We start from the raw sequence: 18,960 nt of genomic DNA on the forward strand, positions 1-18,960 counted from the left end.
ATGACTCCACTTCCTCATGGGGGTATCTACTGCCTACCTAAACCATGCTGTTCAGCAGAGAAGATAAGTCAAAAATCAGGAAGAGATCCACACACACACCACTGAGACATAGGGATTTGTCCCAAATTACACCATATTCCCTACATAGTGCACTACTTTTGACCAGAGCAGCAGACTACTGTCTTTACCTCATGCAGGCAGAACTTTGCTTCAAACACTTTCTTCTTCAAGAGTTCAAACAGGTTCTCTGTAAGATTGGACAGATGAGGAGAGAACATTAGAAGAGGTCCAGTGTGTGTGTGTGTGTGTGAGAAAGAGAGAGAAAGATAAATAAAGACAGAGAGAGAGAGACAGCGAGAGAGACAGAGGGAGAGAGACAGCGAGAGAGACAGAGGGAGAGAGAGCAAGAAAGAGAAAGAGAGAGAGTGCGAGAAAGAGAGAGTGCGAGAAAGAGAGAGAGAGAGAGAGAGAGAGAGAGAGAGAGAGAGAGAGAAAGAGAGAGAGAAAGAGAGAGAGCGAGAAAGAGACAGAGAGAGAGAGAGAGAGACAGAGGGAGGGAGGACTGGCGTGGGTGAGGGCAGAGAGAGGGAGGACTGGCGTGGGTGAGGGCAGAGAGAGGGAGGACTGGCGTGGGTGAGGGCAGAGAGAGGGAGGACTGGCGTGGGTGAGGGCAGAGAGAGGGAGGACTGGCGTGGGTGAGGGCAGAGAGAGGGAGGACTGGCGTGGGTGAGGGCAGAGAGAGGGAGGACTGGCGTGGGTGAGGGCAGAGAGAGGGAGGACTGGCGTGGGTGAGGGCAGAGAGAGGGCGGACTGGCGTGGGTGTGAGGGCAGAGAGAGGGAGGACTGGCGTGGGGGTGAGGGCAGAGAGAGGGAGGACTGGCGTGGGGGTGAGGGCAGAGAGAGGGAGGACTGGTGTGGGGGTGAGGGCAGAGAGAGGGAGGACTGGCGTGGGGGTGAGGGCAGAGAGAGGGAGGACTGGCGTGGGGGTGAGGGCAGAGAGAGGGAGGACTGGCGTGGGTGAGGGCAGAGAGAGGGAGGACTGGCGTGTGGGTGAGGGCAGAGAGAGGGAGGACTGGCGTGGGTGAGGGCAGAGAGAGGGAGGACTGGCGTGGGGGTGAGGGCAGAGAGAGGGAGGACTGGACTGGCTTGGGGTTGAGGGCAGAGAGAGGGAGGACTGGCGTGGGTGTGAGGGCAGAGAGAGGGAGGACTGGCGTGGGTGAGGGCAGAGAGAGGGAGGACTGGCGTGGGGGTGAGGGCAGAGAGAGGGAGGACTGGCGTGGGGGTGATGGCAGAGAGAGGGAGGACTGGCGTGGGTGAGGGCAGAGAGAGGGAGGACTGGCGTGGGTGAGGGCAGAGAGAGGGAGGACTGGCGTGGGTGTGAGGGCAGAGAGAGGGAGGACTGGCGTGGGTGAGGGCAGAGAGAGGGAGGACTGGCGTGGGGGTGAAGGCAGAGCACTACTCACCTCCTGTATTCAGGAAGACATGACTCAGGATAAAGTGAACAATGCGGATCCTGAAATAAAGACGACATTTTAACATGGCTGACAAGACTAAGTATCTGTTTATGATTCCTTTTAAGAAGTTAACATGTTTGTCATGCTAATACGTTGAGTCATCAGACCACGCGAGCGTGTGTGTGTCTCTCTGAATGTGTGTGTGTGCATAACTTACCTGGTGGAAAGAGGGACACTTCCCTGCTGTTCACTCCAGTTGCAGGCATCAGACACCTTCAGTAGATACCTGTACTTCTCAAACACTTCATTTGGAGCTTGGATACCGTAGAAGACAACAGTGTCGTCTATGATTTTCTAACACAGAAATACAGTACCAGTCAAAAGATTTGGACACACCTACTCATTCAAGGGTTTTTCTTTATTTTGACTATTTTTCTACATTGTAGAATAATAGCGAAGACATCAAACTATGAAATAACACATATGGAATCATGTTGTAAACAAAAAAGTGTTAAACAAAATCTTCAAAGTAGCCACCCTTTGCCTTGATGACAGCTTTGCACACTCTTGGCATTCTCTCAACTAGCTTCATGAGGTAGTCACCTGGAATGCATGTACATTAACAGGTGTGCCTTGTTAAAAGTTAATTTGTGGAATATATTTCCTTCTTAATGCGTTTGGCCAATCAGTTGTGTTGTGACAAGGTAGGGTTGGTATACAGAAGACCCAGAGTTACCTCTGCTGCAGATAAGTTCAGTAGAGTTACCAGCCTCAGAAATCGGCAAGTAACTGCACCTCAGATGGCAGCCCAAATAAATGCTTCACAGAGTTCAAGTTGCAGAGACATCTCAACTTCAACTGTCCAGAGGAGACTGCGTGAATCAGGCCTTCATGGTCAAATTGCTGCAAAGAAACCACTACTAAAGGACACCAATAAGAAGAAGAGACTTGCTTGGGCCAAGAAACACGAGAAATGGAAATTAGACTGGTGGAAATCTGTCCTTTGGTCAGAGTCCAAATTTGAGATTTTTGGTATCCAACCGCCATGTCTTTGTGAGACGCAGAGTAGGTGGACGGACAATCTCCGCATGTGTGGTTCCCATCGTGAAGCATGGAGGAGAAGGTGTTATGGTGTGGGGTGCTTTGTTGGTGACACTGTCTGTGATTTATTTAGAATCAAGGCCACTTAACCAACATGGCTACCACAACATTCTGGTTTGCGCTAAGTGGGACTATTATTTGTTTTTCAACAAGACAAAGACCCAAAACACACCTCCAGGTTGTGTAAGGGCTATTTGACCAAGAAGGAGAGTGGTGGAGTGCTGCATCAGATGACCTGGCCTCCACAATCACCCAACCTCAACCCAATTGAGATGGTTTGGGATGAGTTGGACCGCAAAGTGAAGGAAAAGCAGCAAAACAAGTGCTCAGCATATGTGGGAACTCCTTCAAGACTGTTGGAAAATCAATCCAGGTAAAGCTGGTTGAGAGAATGCCAAGAGTGTGCAAAGCTGTCATTAAGGCAAAGATTAGCTACTATGAAGAATCTCAAATATACAATTTGTTGTAACACTTTTTTTGGTTACTACATGATTCCATATGTGTTATTTAATAGTTTTGATGTCTTCACTGTTATTCTACAATGTAGAAAAGAATTTAAAAAATAAAGAAAAACGGATAGGGGTTATTTGGTTTTAGCGGTAACGGAGTTGGTTACAGCATGAATGTTGACAGCTGAAACGCAGCCTATCCTGCCGCGACGGCACACTGTCCATATGCATACGCCACAAGAGTAGCCTAATGTGCTTTCGGTGCCTGTAAACTTCGTATTTAGAAACGTAAAAGATTCATGTTGTTTTCCCATTTCATTTTATTTGGTTAAAAACCAAGCACGCCCTCCACTCCTCTCAATTAAGGCTTTTTTTTTTGGTCCTGCCCAATGCAATCACGAAGTAGTCAAGAGTGTCAATAAAAGGTTTGGCTCCTGAGACCGCTTGGAAATCAATCATTATCGCCAAGGCGTTGTTAAAATATAACATCTGAGAGCAGTAAAACAACAGTCAGCTAACATTCCCTTTGTATCTATGCATTGTAGGCAGGCCCACGTTATTTTAGCCTTGCATGTTCCATTTTGGATGTGCGTAAAACCCCCTTGACGATGTAGGCTATTTCCATGCCCCATGAAACGAGAGATGAGAACCTCGGTGAATACCTCGGTGAATACCGGTGAGAACCTCGGTGAAAACCTCAGTGAATACAGGTGAAAACCTCAGTGAATACCGGTGAAAACCTCAGTGAATACCTGTGAAAACCTTGGTGAATACCTCAGTGAATACCGGTGAATACCTCGGTGAAAACCTCAGTGAATACCGGTGAATACCTCGGTGAAAACCTCAGTGAATACCGGTGAAAACCTCAGTGAATACCGGTGAAAACCTCAGTGAATACCGGTGAAAACCTCAGTGAATACCTCAGTGAATACCTCAGTGAATACCTCAGTGAATACCGGTGAATACCTCAGTGAATAGCTCGGTGAATACCTCGGTGAATACCGGTAAAAACCTTGGTGAATACCGGTGAATACCTCAGTGAATACCTCAGTGAATACCTCGGTGAATACCGGTGAAAACCTCGGTGAATACCAGTGAATACCTCAGTGAATACCGGTGAACCTCGTATTCAGAAGTTATCTGTAACATGTAACAACTGCTTGTTTTCAGTTTCATATGTTCAAAACCCTTCCTTGGGCCTACAATAACGAAGGCTGGTTCAACAGCAATGTGTGTCTTTTAAAAAAAATGTATTCTGACGATTTTATGAGATAATTACTTTTGACATGGTATTTTATTCTTGTTGAATCGGTGGGTTGTAATAAAACTAAAGGAAAATACAAAGCAATCTTAGTAGAATGATTCACCTTCTGGGTTTTACGGGTTACGTCTGTGGGCTGCATTGCAATGGAACTTTTTCTGATCTGTAAAATGGTCCCTATTATGTTCAGAAACCAGTAGAACGGTGAGTGGACATTCTCCCTTTCACTTTATATTGGATCTCTGGATGTGTGTACAAACCCTCCATAGTTTAAATGTTATGTGTCCACGGAAAGAAATCGTGGTGCCTGTACGTGTGACATACTGTATTTAAAACACGTTTTTGTTTTAGTTTTGTTTAGAATTAAAAAAATTTTTTTTTTTTTTAGACCTTATCAATAATTAATTGAAATCTTGCTTATTGACAATGTTTGGCTAGTCCATGCTCAACCATAATGAAATTTGCCGTAGGCCTAGCCCCTTTTATCAGTGTGAATGTTATTGGGGCCATGCAATTACAAGTACTACTGCAAAATGGATTCAAGTTAACGTATTTAGCAAAGATAGGTCTACATTTAGTTGTTTTGTTTCTGTAAAGCCATTTAACAAACTATAACGGACAAACGTTGGAGTTGATTCCAAGGCCAAACATAAAAGACATTAAATACACAACTTGAAGCAACCACATATTTCCCCATGGAGCACGTTCTGATTGGCCAGTGAGGGGCCATGGAGCACGTTCTGATTGGCCAGTGTGAGGCCAAGCCTCGACACACCCCCCCCCAATAAAAACACAGCCCTTTCGCGCCAACGCCAGCAAGTGCTTCGATAATTGTGATAGTAAAAAATATTTCTGACACACCCCTGAACCCCCTACCTACCGCCTGTGTCTTAGATTAACATTGTGTTAGGTTTGTTAAAATAGAGGCCTGAACCCCCTACCTACCGCCTGTGTCTTAGATTAACATTGTGTTAGGTTTGTTAAAATAGAGGCCTGAACCCCCTACCTACCGCCTGTGTCTTAGATTAACATTGTGTTAGGTTTGTTAAAATAGAGGCCTGAACCCCCTACCTACCGCCTGTGTCTTAGATTAACATTGTGTTAGGTTTGTTAAAATAGAGGCCTGAACCCCCTACCTACCGCCTGTGCTTAGATTAACATTGTGTTAGGTTTGTTAAAATAGAGGCCTGAACCCCCTACCTACCGCCTGTGCTTAGATTAACATTGTGTTAGGTTTGTTAAAATAGAGGCCTGAACCTATAGCGCTACCGCCTGTGTCTTAGATTATCATTGTGTTAGGTTTGTTAAAATAGAGGCCTGAACCTATAGCGCTACCGCCTGTGTCTTAGATTAACATTGTGTTAGGTTTGTTAAAATAGAGGCCTGAACCTATAGCGCTACCGCCTGTGCTTAGATTAACATTGTGTTAGGTTTGTTAAAATAGAGGCCTGTGCTTAGATTAACATTGTGTTAGTTTGTTAAAATAGAGGCCTGTGCTTAGATTAACATTGTGTTAGGTTTGTTAAAATAGAGGCTTGAGCCTTAGATTATCATTGTGTTAGGTTTGTTAAAATAGAGGCCTGAGCCTTAGATTATCATTGTGTTAGGTTTGTTAAAATAGAGGCCTGAGCCTTAGATTATCATTGTGTTAGGTTTGTTAAAATAGAGGCCTGTGCTTAGATTAACATTGTGTTAGGTTTGTTAAAATAGAGGCCTGTGCTTAGATTAACATTGTGTTATGTTTGTTAAAATAGAGGCCTGAGCCTTAGATTAACATTGTGTTATGTTTGTTAAAATAGAGGCCTGAGCCTTAGATTAACATTGTGTTAGGTTTGTTAAAATAGAGGCTTGAGCCTTTATAATGTCTTATAACAAAGCTAAGATAATCGACTAGGAAATAATGAGCAGGTAAACTCACTTTAGTTTAAGCCCACACAGACATGATTATACTTAAGTTTGGTTTTAAAAACTCTTAGAAAGATAATATGTATTTTACAAGAACAACAAAAAGGACGATAAACTAGCCTCGGCTTAAGAACAACCTAACTCTACAGCTTGTTAAACTGGTAATATAACTCACTGTTATCTTCAAGTTCTTCATCTTTAGTTTCTCGATAAAGGCCTCTTGCATCTTGAAGGTATCTTTCTCCGGATCATCCACTGTCTTAGCGACCAGGACATAGTCGTATGACAGTGGAGTATGCTGAGGAGGAAAGATGAACCAAACACACACAAAACACAGAGAGAGAGAGAGAGAAACATAGTCACATGCTAGTTGAGTATGCTGAGGAGGAAAGATTAACAAGATAGTGTAGACTTGAGTGATTTGATGGATCCAATACTGAACATAAAGACGAAAATAAATCTATGACATGATGGTTACATACAGTAACTGATGTATCCCAGAGCATTCGGAAAGTATTCAGACCCCTTTCCCCACATTTTATTACATTACAACAATTATCATTGTTCAAAAATTGATTTAAAAAAATAATAATAATCCTCATCAAACTACACGCAATATCCAATGATGACAAAGCAAAAACTGTTTTTTCAGCAAATCTATTAAAAATAAATAAAACAGAAATCCCTTATTTACATAAGTATTAAGACCGTTTGCTATGAGACTCGAAATTGAGTTCAGGTGCATCCTGTTTCCATTGATCATCCTTGAGATGTTTCTACAACTTGATTGGAGTCCACCTGTGGTAAATTCAATTGATTGGACATGATTTGGAAACACACCTGTCTATATAAGGTCCCACAGTTGACAGTGCAGGTCAGAGCAAAAACCAAGCCATGAGGTCAAAGGAATTGTCCTTAGAGCTCCGAGACAGGATTGTGTCGAGGCAAACATCTGGGGAAGGTTACCAAGAAATGTCTGCAGCATTGAAGGTACCCAAAAACAGAGTGGCCTCCATCATTCTTAAATGGAAGAAGTTTGGAACCACCAAGACTCTTCCTAGAGCTGGCTGCCCGGGCCAAACTGAGCAATCAGGGGAGAAGGGCCTTGGTCAGGGAGGTGACCAAGAACCAGATGGTCACTCTGACAGAGCTCCAGAGTTCTTCTATGGAGATGGGAGAACCTTCCAGAAGGACAACCATCTCTGCAGCACTCCACCAATCAGGCCTTTATGATAGAGCGGCAAGACGGAAGCCACTCCTCAGTAAAAGGCATGACAACCCGCTTGGAGTTTGCCAAAAGGCACCTAAAGGACTCTCAAACCATGAGAAACAAGATCCTCTGGTCTGATGAAACCAAGACTGAACTCTTTGGCCTGAATGCCAAGCGTGACATCTGAAGGAAACCTGGCGCCATCCCTACGGTGAAGCATGGCGGTAGCAGCATCATGCTGTGGGGATGTTTTTCAGCAGCAGGGACTGGGAGACCAATCAGGATCGAGGGAAAGATGAACGGAGTAAAGTACAAAGAGATCCTTGATGAAAACCTGCTCCAGAGCGCTCAGGACCTCAGACTTGGGCGACAGTTCACCTTCCAACAGGACAATGACCCTAAGCACACAACCAAGACAAAGCAGGAGTAGCTTCGGGACAAGTCTCTGAATGTCCTTGAGTGGCCCAGCTAGAGCCTTGACTTGAACCCGATTTAACATCTCTGGAGAGACCTGAAATTAGCTGTGCAGTGACGCTCTCCATCCAACCTGACAGAGCTTGAGAGGATCTGCAGAGAAGACTGGGAGTAACTCACCAAACACAGGAGCGCCAAGCTTGTAGCATCATACCCAAGAAGTCTCGAGGCTGTAATCGCTGCCAAAGGTGCTTCAACAAAGTACTGAGTAAAGGGTCTGAATACTTATGTAAAAGTAATATTTCAATTTTTTTTGTTCTTAATACATTTGCTAAAATTTATAGAAAACTTGTTTTTGCTTTGTCATTATGGGGTATTGTGATGTTATTATGGGGTATTGTGATGTCATTATGGGGTATTGTGATGTTATTATGGGGTATTGTGATGTCATTATGGGGTATTGTGATGTTATTATGGGGTATTGTGATGTCATTATGGGGTATTGTGATGTCATTATGGGGTATTGTGATGTCTTTATGGGGTATTGTGATGTCATTATGGGGTATTGTGATCTCTTTATGGGGTATTGTGATGTCATTATGGGGTATTGTGTATAGATTGATGAGGAATCTTTTTTTTAAATTCCATTTTAGATTAAGTCTGTAACAAAACAAAATGTGAAAAAAGTTAAGTGGTCTGAATACTTTACGAATGCACTGTATGACTGTCCATAGACTATATAAAACAACCAGCAATGCACTGTAAATCTGGTTTTACATACAGTACAGTGAACTAGGCCTGTGTTTCATCAGTCATCTCTTACCACTGAGGGAAGTAGTGGTGATGTCTCAGGACTATCAAAATGGTTCCCATTTTCCTTCACCACTCCCATCAGCTCCAGGAGTTCGATGCTGGCCTAAAACATGATGAGAACACAGGACCACACAGCAAGGTGAGTAGGAGTTCGATGCTGGCCTAAAACATGATGAGAACACAGGACCACACAGCAAGGTGAGTAGGAGTTCGATGCTGGCCTAAAACATGATGAGAGCACAGGACCACACAGCAAGGTGAGTAGGAGTTCGATGCTGGCCTAAAACAAGATGAGAGCACAGGACCACACAGCAAGGTGAGTAGGAGTTCGATGCTGGCCTAAAACATGATGAGAGCACAGGACCACACAGTAAGGTGAGTAGGAGTTCGATGCTGGCCTAAAACATGATGAGAGCACAGGACCACACAGTAAGGTGAGTAGGAGTTCGATGCTGGCCTAAAACAAGATGAGAGCACAGGACCACACAGTAAGGTGAGTAGGAGTTCGATGCTGGCCTAAAACAAGATGAGAGCACAGGACCACACAGTAAGGTGAGTAGGAGTTTGATTGTTGCACTTGAGTCATTCCCGGTGTGAACGGCTAGGCCCGCTACGCTATGAAACCACAACACTATTGCAGAGACTTTAATATTACCAGCAGCAATTGACGTGCTGAAAACAATGTGTGGGGATGCAGAGGCACAGAAACTCACATCAATACCTTTGTCAGATAACACTGTTATTAAATAAAGAATTTACTGCCCCGACTCAAAAACTCCCCCAGCTTATGCTTTCCAAATGGACGTTAGCTGTGAGGGCCGCGATGCCCCATGAATTGACTTCTGTTTGCTATACATGTCCGGGGTGAAGAGTGTTTCTACGGCAACAGAGGTGCAACGATACGATCCAGTCAGTCTTCCTAGTTCTTTGTTCATGCTGAGATTAACATAGTAACCTAGTAAACTTAACGCAGTGTTTTATTTCTCATGTGTTTGTAGAAAAAAATATATACAGTACCAGTCAAAAGTTTGGACACATCAACTCATTAAAGGTTTTTTCTTTATTTTTACTATTGTCTACATTGTAGAATAATAGTGAATACATCAACACTATGAAATAACACATATGGAATCATGTAGTAACCAAAAAAGTGTTAAACAAATCTAAATATATTTTATATTTGAGATTCTTCAAAGTTGCCTTCCTTTGCCTTTGATGACAGCTTTGCACACTCTTGGCATTCTCTCAACCAGCATCACCTGGAATGCTTTTCCAACAGTCTTGAAGGAGTTCCCACATATGCTGAGCACTTCTGAGCACAGAATGCTGTGGTAGCCATGCTGGTTATGTTTGCCTTGAATTCTAAATAAATCACAGACAGTGTCACCAGCAAAGCAAAGGACAGATTTCCACCAGTCTAATTTCCATTGCTCGTGTTTCTTGGCCCAAGCAAGTATCTTCTTCTTATTGGTGTCCTTTAGTAGTGGTTTCTTTGCAGCAATTTGACCATGAAGGCCTGATTCATACAGTCTCTTCTGAACAGTTGATGTTGAGATGTGTCTGTAACTTGAACTCTGTGAAGTGTTCATTTGGGCTGCAATCTGAGGTGTAGTTAACTCTAATGAACTTATCCTCTAGTTTTTGATGTCTTCATAGTTTTTGGTGTCTTCACTAGAAAATAGTAAAAATAAAGAAAAACCATTGAATGAGTTGGTGTTGCCTAACTTTTGACTGGTCCTGTTGTTCATAGTTATATCTAATTAAAGATATTACAAGTGACATTAACCCGAGACACACAACGTCTCTTGAGCCCGTAAAGACGCCAGAAGATGTGAATTGTATGTTTAAAAAAAAATTATCCAGTCACTCCTTTTTTGTGACCTAATTTTTTAAAAGCGATGATTCACTATGTGCCGGTCAGCCTTCACGTTTCAGGGGATAACAGATACGTATCTGTCATTACAATAGAACATAATTATAATAGACTTTTCCTACAGTCCGCAGAGAGCAGATCATCAGGCCATACATTATCATAGAATAAGGTATATGACCGGTGTATCGTAGCGCATGTTGAGAGAAAGCGCATGGGCCCACTTATGTCAATGTGTAGCCTAAACCTAGCTATGCTACGCAAATAAAACAAAGTGGAATTATGCAATATTTGATCATGTAGCCTATGCAATCAAGGTCAATCACAGGATCATATTTCACTGCCCATTCATCTATTTCTTCCTAGCCGTGAAATGAATCAATGTACCCACTATGTGAAAGACCACCACAAATATATACTAAACAGTAATGAATACAAACGTAGGCCTATGCCGATTATTTGTTCATGTATAGTTAGTTAGTTACAGTATGTAGGCTAAACGGATACTCAAACAGCTTGTTGACATGCATGTGGATCCCCATTTAATCAGCCGTCTATTATAATAAAAATAGTTGTATCTACCTGTCTCCTGTGCCGCGACATGACAGCTGAATAGGTTTTCAATACAAACAGAGAGCTCTCCTCTTTAGGCGTCCAACGACCAAACCACACCGCGCGCTCAAAGGACGATTCTTATTTTTTCTTTTTTTTAATTCAACATTTGCACGTAACAAAAATAGCATTCGGTGCACCTGTCAAACCACTTCTTCCGTACTTTCCCAAGAAACTCAAACACCGTGTTCGTTTCTCAGGCTCAGGAATGTAAAAGCGACTTTACCTGTTGCACAGTGATGTCACTAGGTGGTTTTACTACTCTCTTGGTCCGCTGACAACCTTTGGAATCGGGATGTGTTGTGGTTTGAAATAACAGCAGAAATATATGCTAGCATACTACTTGGTTGGTTAAACGGAGTTATTATGCGTTATTATGTGTAAATAATTCGTTTGATAGTATATTCAATCTGGGCATCAAGAAGTTGCAAATCTCAGAATGATTGTGTACAGTACCTGCTGACAACCGACAGGGGGCGGCAGAGTACACATTTTAAAGGACCGCAAATAGGCAGCGCAGTTGTCAGGTGAGAAGACGCTGAACTACACTGAACTAAAATATAAACGCGACAATATAAAATGTTGGTCTCATGTTTCATGATCTGAATAAAAAAAGTTATCTTAAATGTTGTGCTCAAATGTATTCACATCACTGTTAGTGAGCATTTCTCCTTTGCCAAGATAATCCATCCACCTGACAGGCGTGGCATATCAAGAAGCTGATAAAACGGCATGATAATTACACAGGTGTACCTTGTGCCCGGGGGACAATAAAAGGCCACTCTAAAACGTGCCGTTTTGTCACACAACACAATGCCACAGATGTTTCAAGTTTTGAGGGAGTGTGCAATTGGCATGCTGACTGGCAGGAATGTCCACCAGAGCTGTTGCCAGATAATTCACCTGAAGAATTGTCTGGGGGGGGGGGGAATGCATTCTGATTGGCTGGGCCTTGCTCCCAAGTGGGTGGGTCTATGCCCTCCAAGGCCCACCCATTGCTGCAGCCCTGTCCACTCATGTGAAATCCATAGATTATATTATTTCAATTGACTTATATCCTCATGTGAACTGTAACTCAGTAAAATATTAGAAATTATTGCATGTTGAGTTAAAAAATTTATTCAGTATAAAAAAAAATCACAGCACTTTGTAGCAATGATCTGGGTCAATTATTTCATTCAATAATAACAACTGCTTTAAATATTTACCCCCCCCCCCAAAAAAAAAAAAAACTATCTAAGATGAATTTCTCATTGCGAATTTGGAGCGCTTCCGTTGGCCCTGACACCAATGTGGAGTATTAGGGAAAAGGCCCCTACTACCACGACTCAAACCAGGGTCCCTGTGACTGTCGGCACCAATACTGTGAAATTAAGACATCTGAATCTCTTGCCAAAATAGAGGAGCTGTTTACATTTCTACACTGTATGTTACAAGTCAGACATTGACCCAATTTGATTGTCTATGAACCTAGACGTCCACCTAATCAGAAGGCATTACATGTATGCACTATGAAGTGGTATCTCCTCTACTCTTTGATCCTCTTTAATCCCAAACGGGGTCTGAGTGGAACCAACCAATGTCCTGTTATTACAGAGGACAAGACACCTGTCTACAGTCCTCACCATTCATTAGGACTTCCCAAGCCCTCCCAAATCCAGTATCTGCAGAGGTAGTGGTAACAGCAATACACAGCCAAACCATGACCTCTCCCCCACACACACACACACACACACAGTCACACACATCCATGTCCACACACACGCACGCACAGTCACACACACACAGTCACACACACACACACACACACACACACACACACACACACACACACACACACACACACACACACACACACACACACACACACACACACACAGAGGAGAGGCTGTATGACAGAGAGGATAGGGAGAGGAGAGGCTATATGACAGAGAGGATAGAGAGAGGAGAGGCTATAAGACAGAGAGGATAGAGAGAGGAGAGGCTATAAGACAGAGAGGATAGAGAGAGGCTGTACGACAGAGAGGATAGAGAGAGGAGAGGCTATAAGACAGAGATGATAGAGAGAGGCTGTACGACAGAGAGGATATAGAGAGGAGAGGCTATAAGACAGAGATGATAGAGAGAGGCTGTACGACAGAGAGGATAGGGAGAGGAGAGGCTGTAAGACAGAGAGGATAGAGAGAGGAGAGGCTATAAGACAGAGAGGAGAGGGATAGGAGAGGCTGTCCAACAGAGAGGATAGGGAAAGGAGAGGCTGTAAGACAGAGAGGATAGGGAGAGGAGAGGCTGTAAGACAGAGAGGATAGGGAGAGGAGAGGCTGTCCAACAGAGAGGATAGGGAAAGGAGAGGCTATAAGACAGAGAGGATAGGGAGAGGAGAGGCTGTAAGACAGAGAGGATAGGGAAAGGAGAGGCTGTATGACAGAGAGGATAGGGAGAGGAGAGGCTGTAAGACAGAGAGGATAGGGAAAGGAGAGGCTGTATGACAGAGAGGATAGGGAGAGGAGAGGCTGTCCAACAGAGAGGATAGGGAAAGGAGAGGCTGTAAGACAGAGAGGATAGGGAGAGGAGAGGCTGTAAGACAGAAAGGATAGAGAGAGGAGAGGCTGTAAGAAAGAGAGGATAGGGAGAGGAGAGGCTGTCCAACAGAGAGGATAGGGAGAGGAGAGGCTGTCCAACAGAGAGGATAGGGAGAGGAGAGGCTGTATGACAGAGAGGATAGGGAGAGGAGAGGCTATAAGACAGAGAGGATAGGGAAAGGAGAGGCTGTAAGACAGAGAGGATAGGGAGAGGAGAGGCTGTCCAACAGAGAGGATAGGGAAAGGAGAGGCTATAAGACAGAGAGGATAGGGAGAGGAGAGGCTATAAGACAGAAAGGATAGAGAGAGGAGAGGCTGTATGACAGAGAGGATAGAGAGGAGAGGCTATAAAACAGAGAGGATAGAGAGAGGAGAGGATGTAAGAAAGAGAGGATAGGGAGAGGAGAGGCTATATGACAGAGAGGATAGAGAGAAGAGAGGCTGTAAGAAAGAGAGGATAGGGAGAGGAGAGGCTGTCCAACAGAGAGGATAGGGAGAGGAGAGGCTGTATGACAGAGAGGATAGTGAGAGGAGAGGCTATAAGACAGAGAGGATAGGGAAAGGAGAGGCTGTAAGACAGAAAGGATAGGGAGAGGAGAGGCTGTAAGACAGAAAGGATAGAGAGAGGAGAGGCTGTACGACAGAGAGGATAGAGAGGAGAGGCTATACAACAGAGAGGATAGAGAGGAGAGGCTATAAAACAGAGAGGATAGAGAGAGGAGAGGCTATAAGACAGAGGATAGAGAGAGGAGAGGCTATAAAACAGAGAGGATAGAGAGAGGAGAGGCTTTACGACAGCGAGGATAGAGAGGAGAGGCTATAAAACAGAGAGGATAGAGAGAGGAGAGGCTATAAGACAGAGAGGATAGAGAGAGGAGAGGCTATAAGACAGAGAGGATAGAGAGAGGCTGTACGACAGAGAGGATAGGGAGAGGAGAGGCTATAAGACAAAGAGGATAGAGAGAGGAGAGGCTGTAAGACAGAGAGGATAGGGAGAGGAGAGGCTGTCCAACAGAGAGGAGAGGCTGTAAGACAGAGAGGATAGGGAGAGGAGAGGCTATAAGACAGAGATGATAGGGAGAGGAGAGGCTATAAGACAAAGAGGATAGAGAGAGGAGAGGCTGTAAGACAGAGAGGATAGGGAGAGGAGAGGCTATAAGACAGAGATGATAGGGAGAGGAGAGGCTATAAGACAGAGAGGATAGAGAGAGGAGAGGCAATAAGAATTGTTGTTGTCCTGAGCCATAATGACGTTCTGTATGCTGATAGCAATCAAGTATAGCCACTGCTGTTAACTTCATATGCAAACAACTGCAGGCTATTTTAGGCTTGTTGAGATGACCTGTATAATTTGTCCTAACTTTCATGTTGCTAAGCAACATAGTACCATACAATAAGTGCATAGCCTTGGCCCTCTCCCTGTTGCCAAGGACTACACATCTAGCTTCCAAATGGGCTCATTGTCCTCCATTTATTCCAACCCTTTACGGGACCAAAACATCCCTGCTTTCAATTTAAACCCGTCTGTTTATTTTTCATTACGGCGGTCAACAGCGGAGCTAGTGAAACACTATTGTATTTTCTGGCGTTCATTACGGCGGTCAACAGCGGAGCTAGTGAAACACTATTGTATTTTCTGGCGTTCATTACGGCGGTCAACAGCGGAGCTAGTGAAACACTATTGTATTTTCTGGCGTTCATTACGGCGGTCAACAGCGGAGCTAGTGAAACACTATTGTATTTTCTGGCGTTCATTACGGCGTTCGGGGGGGATTTTTTTTTATTTCTTCTCAGTCATTATTATTACTCTACCAGTTCTGTGAATTTCAGGGGGGAAAAAATACAAATTCATACAAAATAATAATAATAAATAAATAACAAGGTTTAGGAGGATGTAAAGTAAATGATGGTTAAGGGTCATGCCATGCCACACCCTCTCATGCCATGCCACACCCTCTCATGCCATGCCACACCCTCTCATGCCATGCCACACCCTCTCATGCCATGCCACACCCTCTCATGCCATGCCACACCCTCTCATGCCATGCCACACCCTCTCATGCCATGCCACACCCTCTCATGCCATGCCACACCCTCTCATGCCATGCCACACCCTCTCATGCCATGCCACACCCTCTCATGCCATGCCACACCCTCTCATGCCATGCCACACCCTCTCATGCCATGCCACACCCTCTCATGCCATGCCACACCCTCTCATGCCATGCCACACCCCCACATGCCATGCCACACCCTCTCATGCCATGCCACACCCTCTCATGCCATGCCACACCCTCTCATGCCATGCCACACCCCCACATGCCATGCCACACCCCCACATGCCATGCCACACCCTCTCATGCCATGCCACACCCTCTCATGCCATGCCACACCCTCTCATGCCATGCCACACCCTCTCATGCCATGCCACACCCTCTCATGCCATGCCACACCCTCTCATGCCATGCCACACCCCCACATGCCATACCACACCCTCTCATGCCATGCCACACCCTCTCATGCCATGCCACACCCTCTCATGCCATGCCACACCCTCTCATGCCATGCCACACCCTCTCATGCCATGCCACACCCTCTCATGCCATGCCACACCCTCTCATGCCACGCCACACCCTCTCATGCTATGCCACACCCTCTCATGCCATGCCACGCCACACCCTCTCATGCCATGCCAAATGCCCACATGGTGGCCGATTGAAAATCCTAACTTTAAAAGGTCACGCCCCTCACCCCCCAGGTGACCTATAGCCATGAAATTCAGTACATACTGTAGGTTCAGTACATACTGTAGGTTCAGTACATATTGTGTGTTCAGTACATACTGTAGGTTCAGTACATACTGTAGGTTCAGTACATACTGTAGGTTCAGTACATACTGTAGGTTCAGTACATATTGTGTGTTCAGTACATACTGTAGGTTCAGTACATATTGTGTGTTCAGTACATACTGTAGGTTCAGTACATACTGTAGGTTCAGTACATACTGTAGGTTCAGTACATATTGTGTGTTCAGTACATACTGTAGGTTCAGTACATATTGTGTGTTCAGTACATACTGTAGGTTCAGTACATATTGTGTGTTCAGTACATACTGTAGGTTCAGTACATACTGTAGGTTCAGTACATACTGTAGGTTCAGTACATATTGTGTGTTCAGTACATACTGTAGGTTCAGTACATATTGTGTGTTCAGTACATACTGTAGGTTCAGTACATATTGTGTGTTCAGTACATACTGTAGGTTCAGTACATACTGTAGGTTCAGTACATACTGTAGGTTCAGTACATATTGTGTGTTCAGTACATACTGTAGGTTCAGTACATACTGTAGGTTCAGTACATACTGTAGGTTTAGTACATACTGTAGGTTCAGTACATATTGTGTGTTCAGTACATACTGTAGGTTCAGTACATATTGTGTGTTCAGTACATACTGTAGGTTCAGTACATACTGTAGGTTCAGTACATACTGTAGGTTCAGTACATATTGTGTGTTCAGTACATATTGTGTGTTCAGTACATACTGTAGGTTCAGTACATACTGTAGGTTCAGTACATATTGTGTGTTCAGTACATACTGTAGGTTCAGTACATATTGTGTGTTCAGTACATATTGTGTGTTCAGTACATACTGTAGGTTCAGTACATACTGTAGGTTCAGTACATACTGTAGGTTCAGTACATACTGTAGGTTCAGTACATACTGTAGGTTCAGTACATATTGTGTGTTCAGTACATATTGTGTGTTCAGTACATACTGTAGGTTCAGTACATACTGTAGGTTCAGTACATACTGTAGGTTCAGTACATACTGTAGGTTCAGTACATATTGTGTGTTCAGTACATACTGTAGGTTCAGTACATACTGTAGGTTCGGTACATACTGTAGGTTTAGTACATACTGTAGGTTCAGTACATATTGTGTGTTCAGTACATACTGTAGGTTCAGTACATATTGTGTGTTCAGTACATACTGTAGGTTCAGTACATACTGTAGGTTCAGTACATACTGTAGGTTCAGTACATATTGTGTGTTCAGTACATATTGTGTGTTCAGTACATACTGTAGGTTCAGTACATACTGTAGGTTCAGTACATACTGTAGGTTCAGTACATACTGTAGGTTCAGTACATATTGTGTGTTCAGTACATACTGTAGGTTCAGTACATATTGTGTGTTCAGTACATATTGTGTGTTCAGTACATACTGTAGGTTCAGTACATACTGTAGGTTCAGTACATACTGTAGGTTCAGTACATACTGTAGGTTCAGTACATACTGTAGGTTCAGTACATACTGTAGGTCACAAAGAAGACATTTCCCTCAGGGAACCAGAAAATAAGAATTTGTTCTTAACTGACTTGTGTAGTTAAATAAAGGTAAAACTATATATAAGGAAGTCAGTGAATTGTTAATAAGTTCATTAGGCCCTAATCTATTGGATTTCACATGACTGGGCATGTGCCAATCAGACTGAGTTTTTCCACACAAAAGTGCTTTATTACAGACATAAATACTCCACAGTTTCATCAGCTGTCTGGGTGGCTGGTCTCAGATGATCCTGTAGGTAAAGAATCCAGATGTGGAGGTCCTGGGCTGGCGTGGTTACACGTTGTCTGCGGTTGTGTGGCCGGTTGGACGTACTGCTAAATTCTCAGAAATGATGGTAGAAAAATTAATATTAAATTCTCTGGCATTCTCTGGCAACAGCTGCTTCCTGCAGTCTAGATGCCAATTGCACACTCCCTCAAAACTTGAGACATCTGTGCCATTGTGTTGTGTGACAAATCTGCACATTTTAGAGTGGCCTTTTATTGTCCCCAGCACAAGGTGCACCTGTGTAATGATCATGCTGTTTTATCAGCTTCTTGATATGCCACACCTGTCAGGTGGATGGATTATCTTGGTAAAGGAGAAACGCTCACTAACAGAGATGTATTTTTTTCCCTCAGAAATAAGCTTTCTGGGATCTTTTTATTTCAGCTCATGATTTACGTTTTATATTTTCGTTCGGTATTGTCAAAGTAACTATACCTCCTCTGCAAGATTAACAACTCAATTCAAACCTGCCTACCCAATAGCAATCAGTTATTCCTTGTCATTAATCTGGCAGATCTGATCGATGCCGCCTTGCCTTACCACTGAGCTAGTTTACAGCTAGGAACTGCTCCTCAAACATGACAGTAAAGGGCCTTTACAGTAAAGTGGGCTATCCTCATAGCCTAGTGTCTATTCTGTCTTACTCTCGTTCCACCTGGTGTCTTCTC

At 43.9% G+C, this 18,960-nt stretch overlaps 1 protein-coding gene across 1 annotated transcript in view; it reads right to left on the reverse strand.

The window, feature by feature from the left end:
* Window positions 1-11,336, reverse strand: part of LOC110521187 (anoctamin-9) — a 39,462-nt gene extending 28,126 nt beyond the window's left edge. The window contains exons 1-6 of the mRNA XM_036969251.2: window positions 11,060-11,336; window positions 8,618-8,710; window positions 6,346-6,468; window positions 1,672-1,808; window positions 1,464-1,513; window positions 189-247 (exon numbers count right to left, since the gene is read on the reverse strand). Coding sequence (XP_036825146.1) covers window positions 189-247; window positions 1,464-1,513; window positions 1,672-1,808; window positions 6,346-6,468; window positions 8,618-8,710; window positions 11,060-11,080 — 483 coding nt within the window. The 5' untranslated portion in view covers window positions 11,081-11,336. The remainder of the gene's footprint in view (window positions 1-188; window positions 248-1,463; window positions 1,514-1,671; window positions 1,809-6,345; window positions 6,469-8,617; window positions 8,711-11,059) is intronic.
* Between the last annotated feature and the right edge of the window lie 7,624 nt (window positions 11,337-18,960).

This window comes from Oncorhynchus mykiss, chromosome 4, assembly GCF_057628025.1.
Source record: "Oncorhynchus mykiss isolate SJ-2025 chromosome 4, ASM5762802v1, whole genome shotgun sequence".
NCBI classification, from domain to species: domain Eukaryota; kingdom Metazoa; phylum Chordata; class Actinopteri; order Salmoniformes; family Salmonidae; genus Oncorhynchus; species Oncorhynchus mykiss.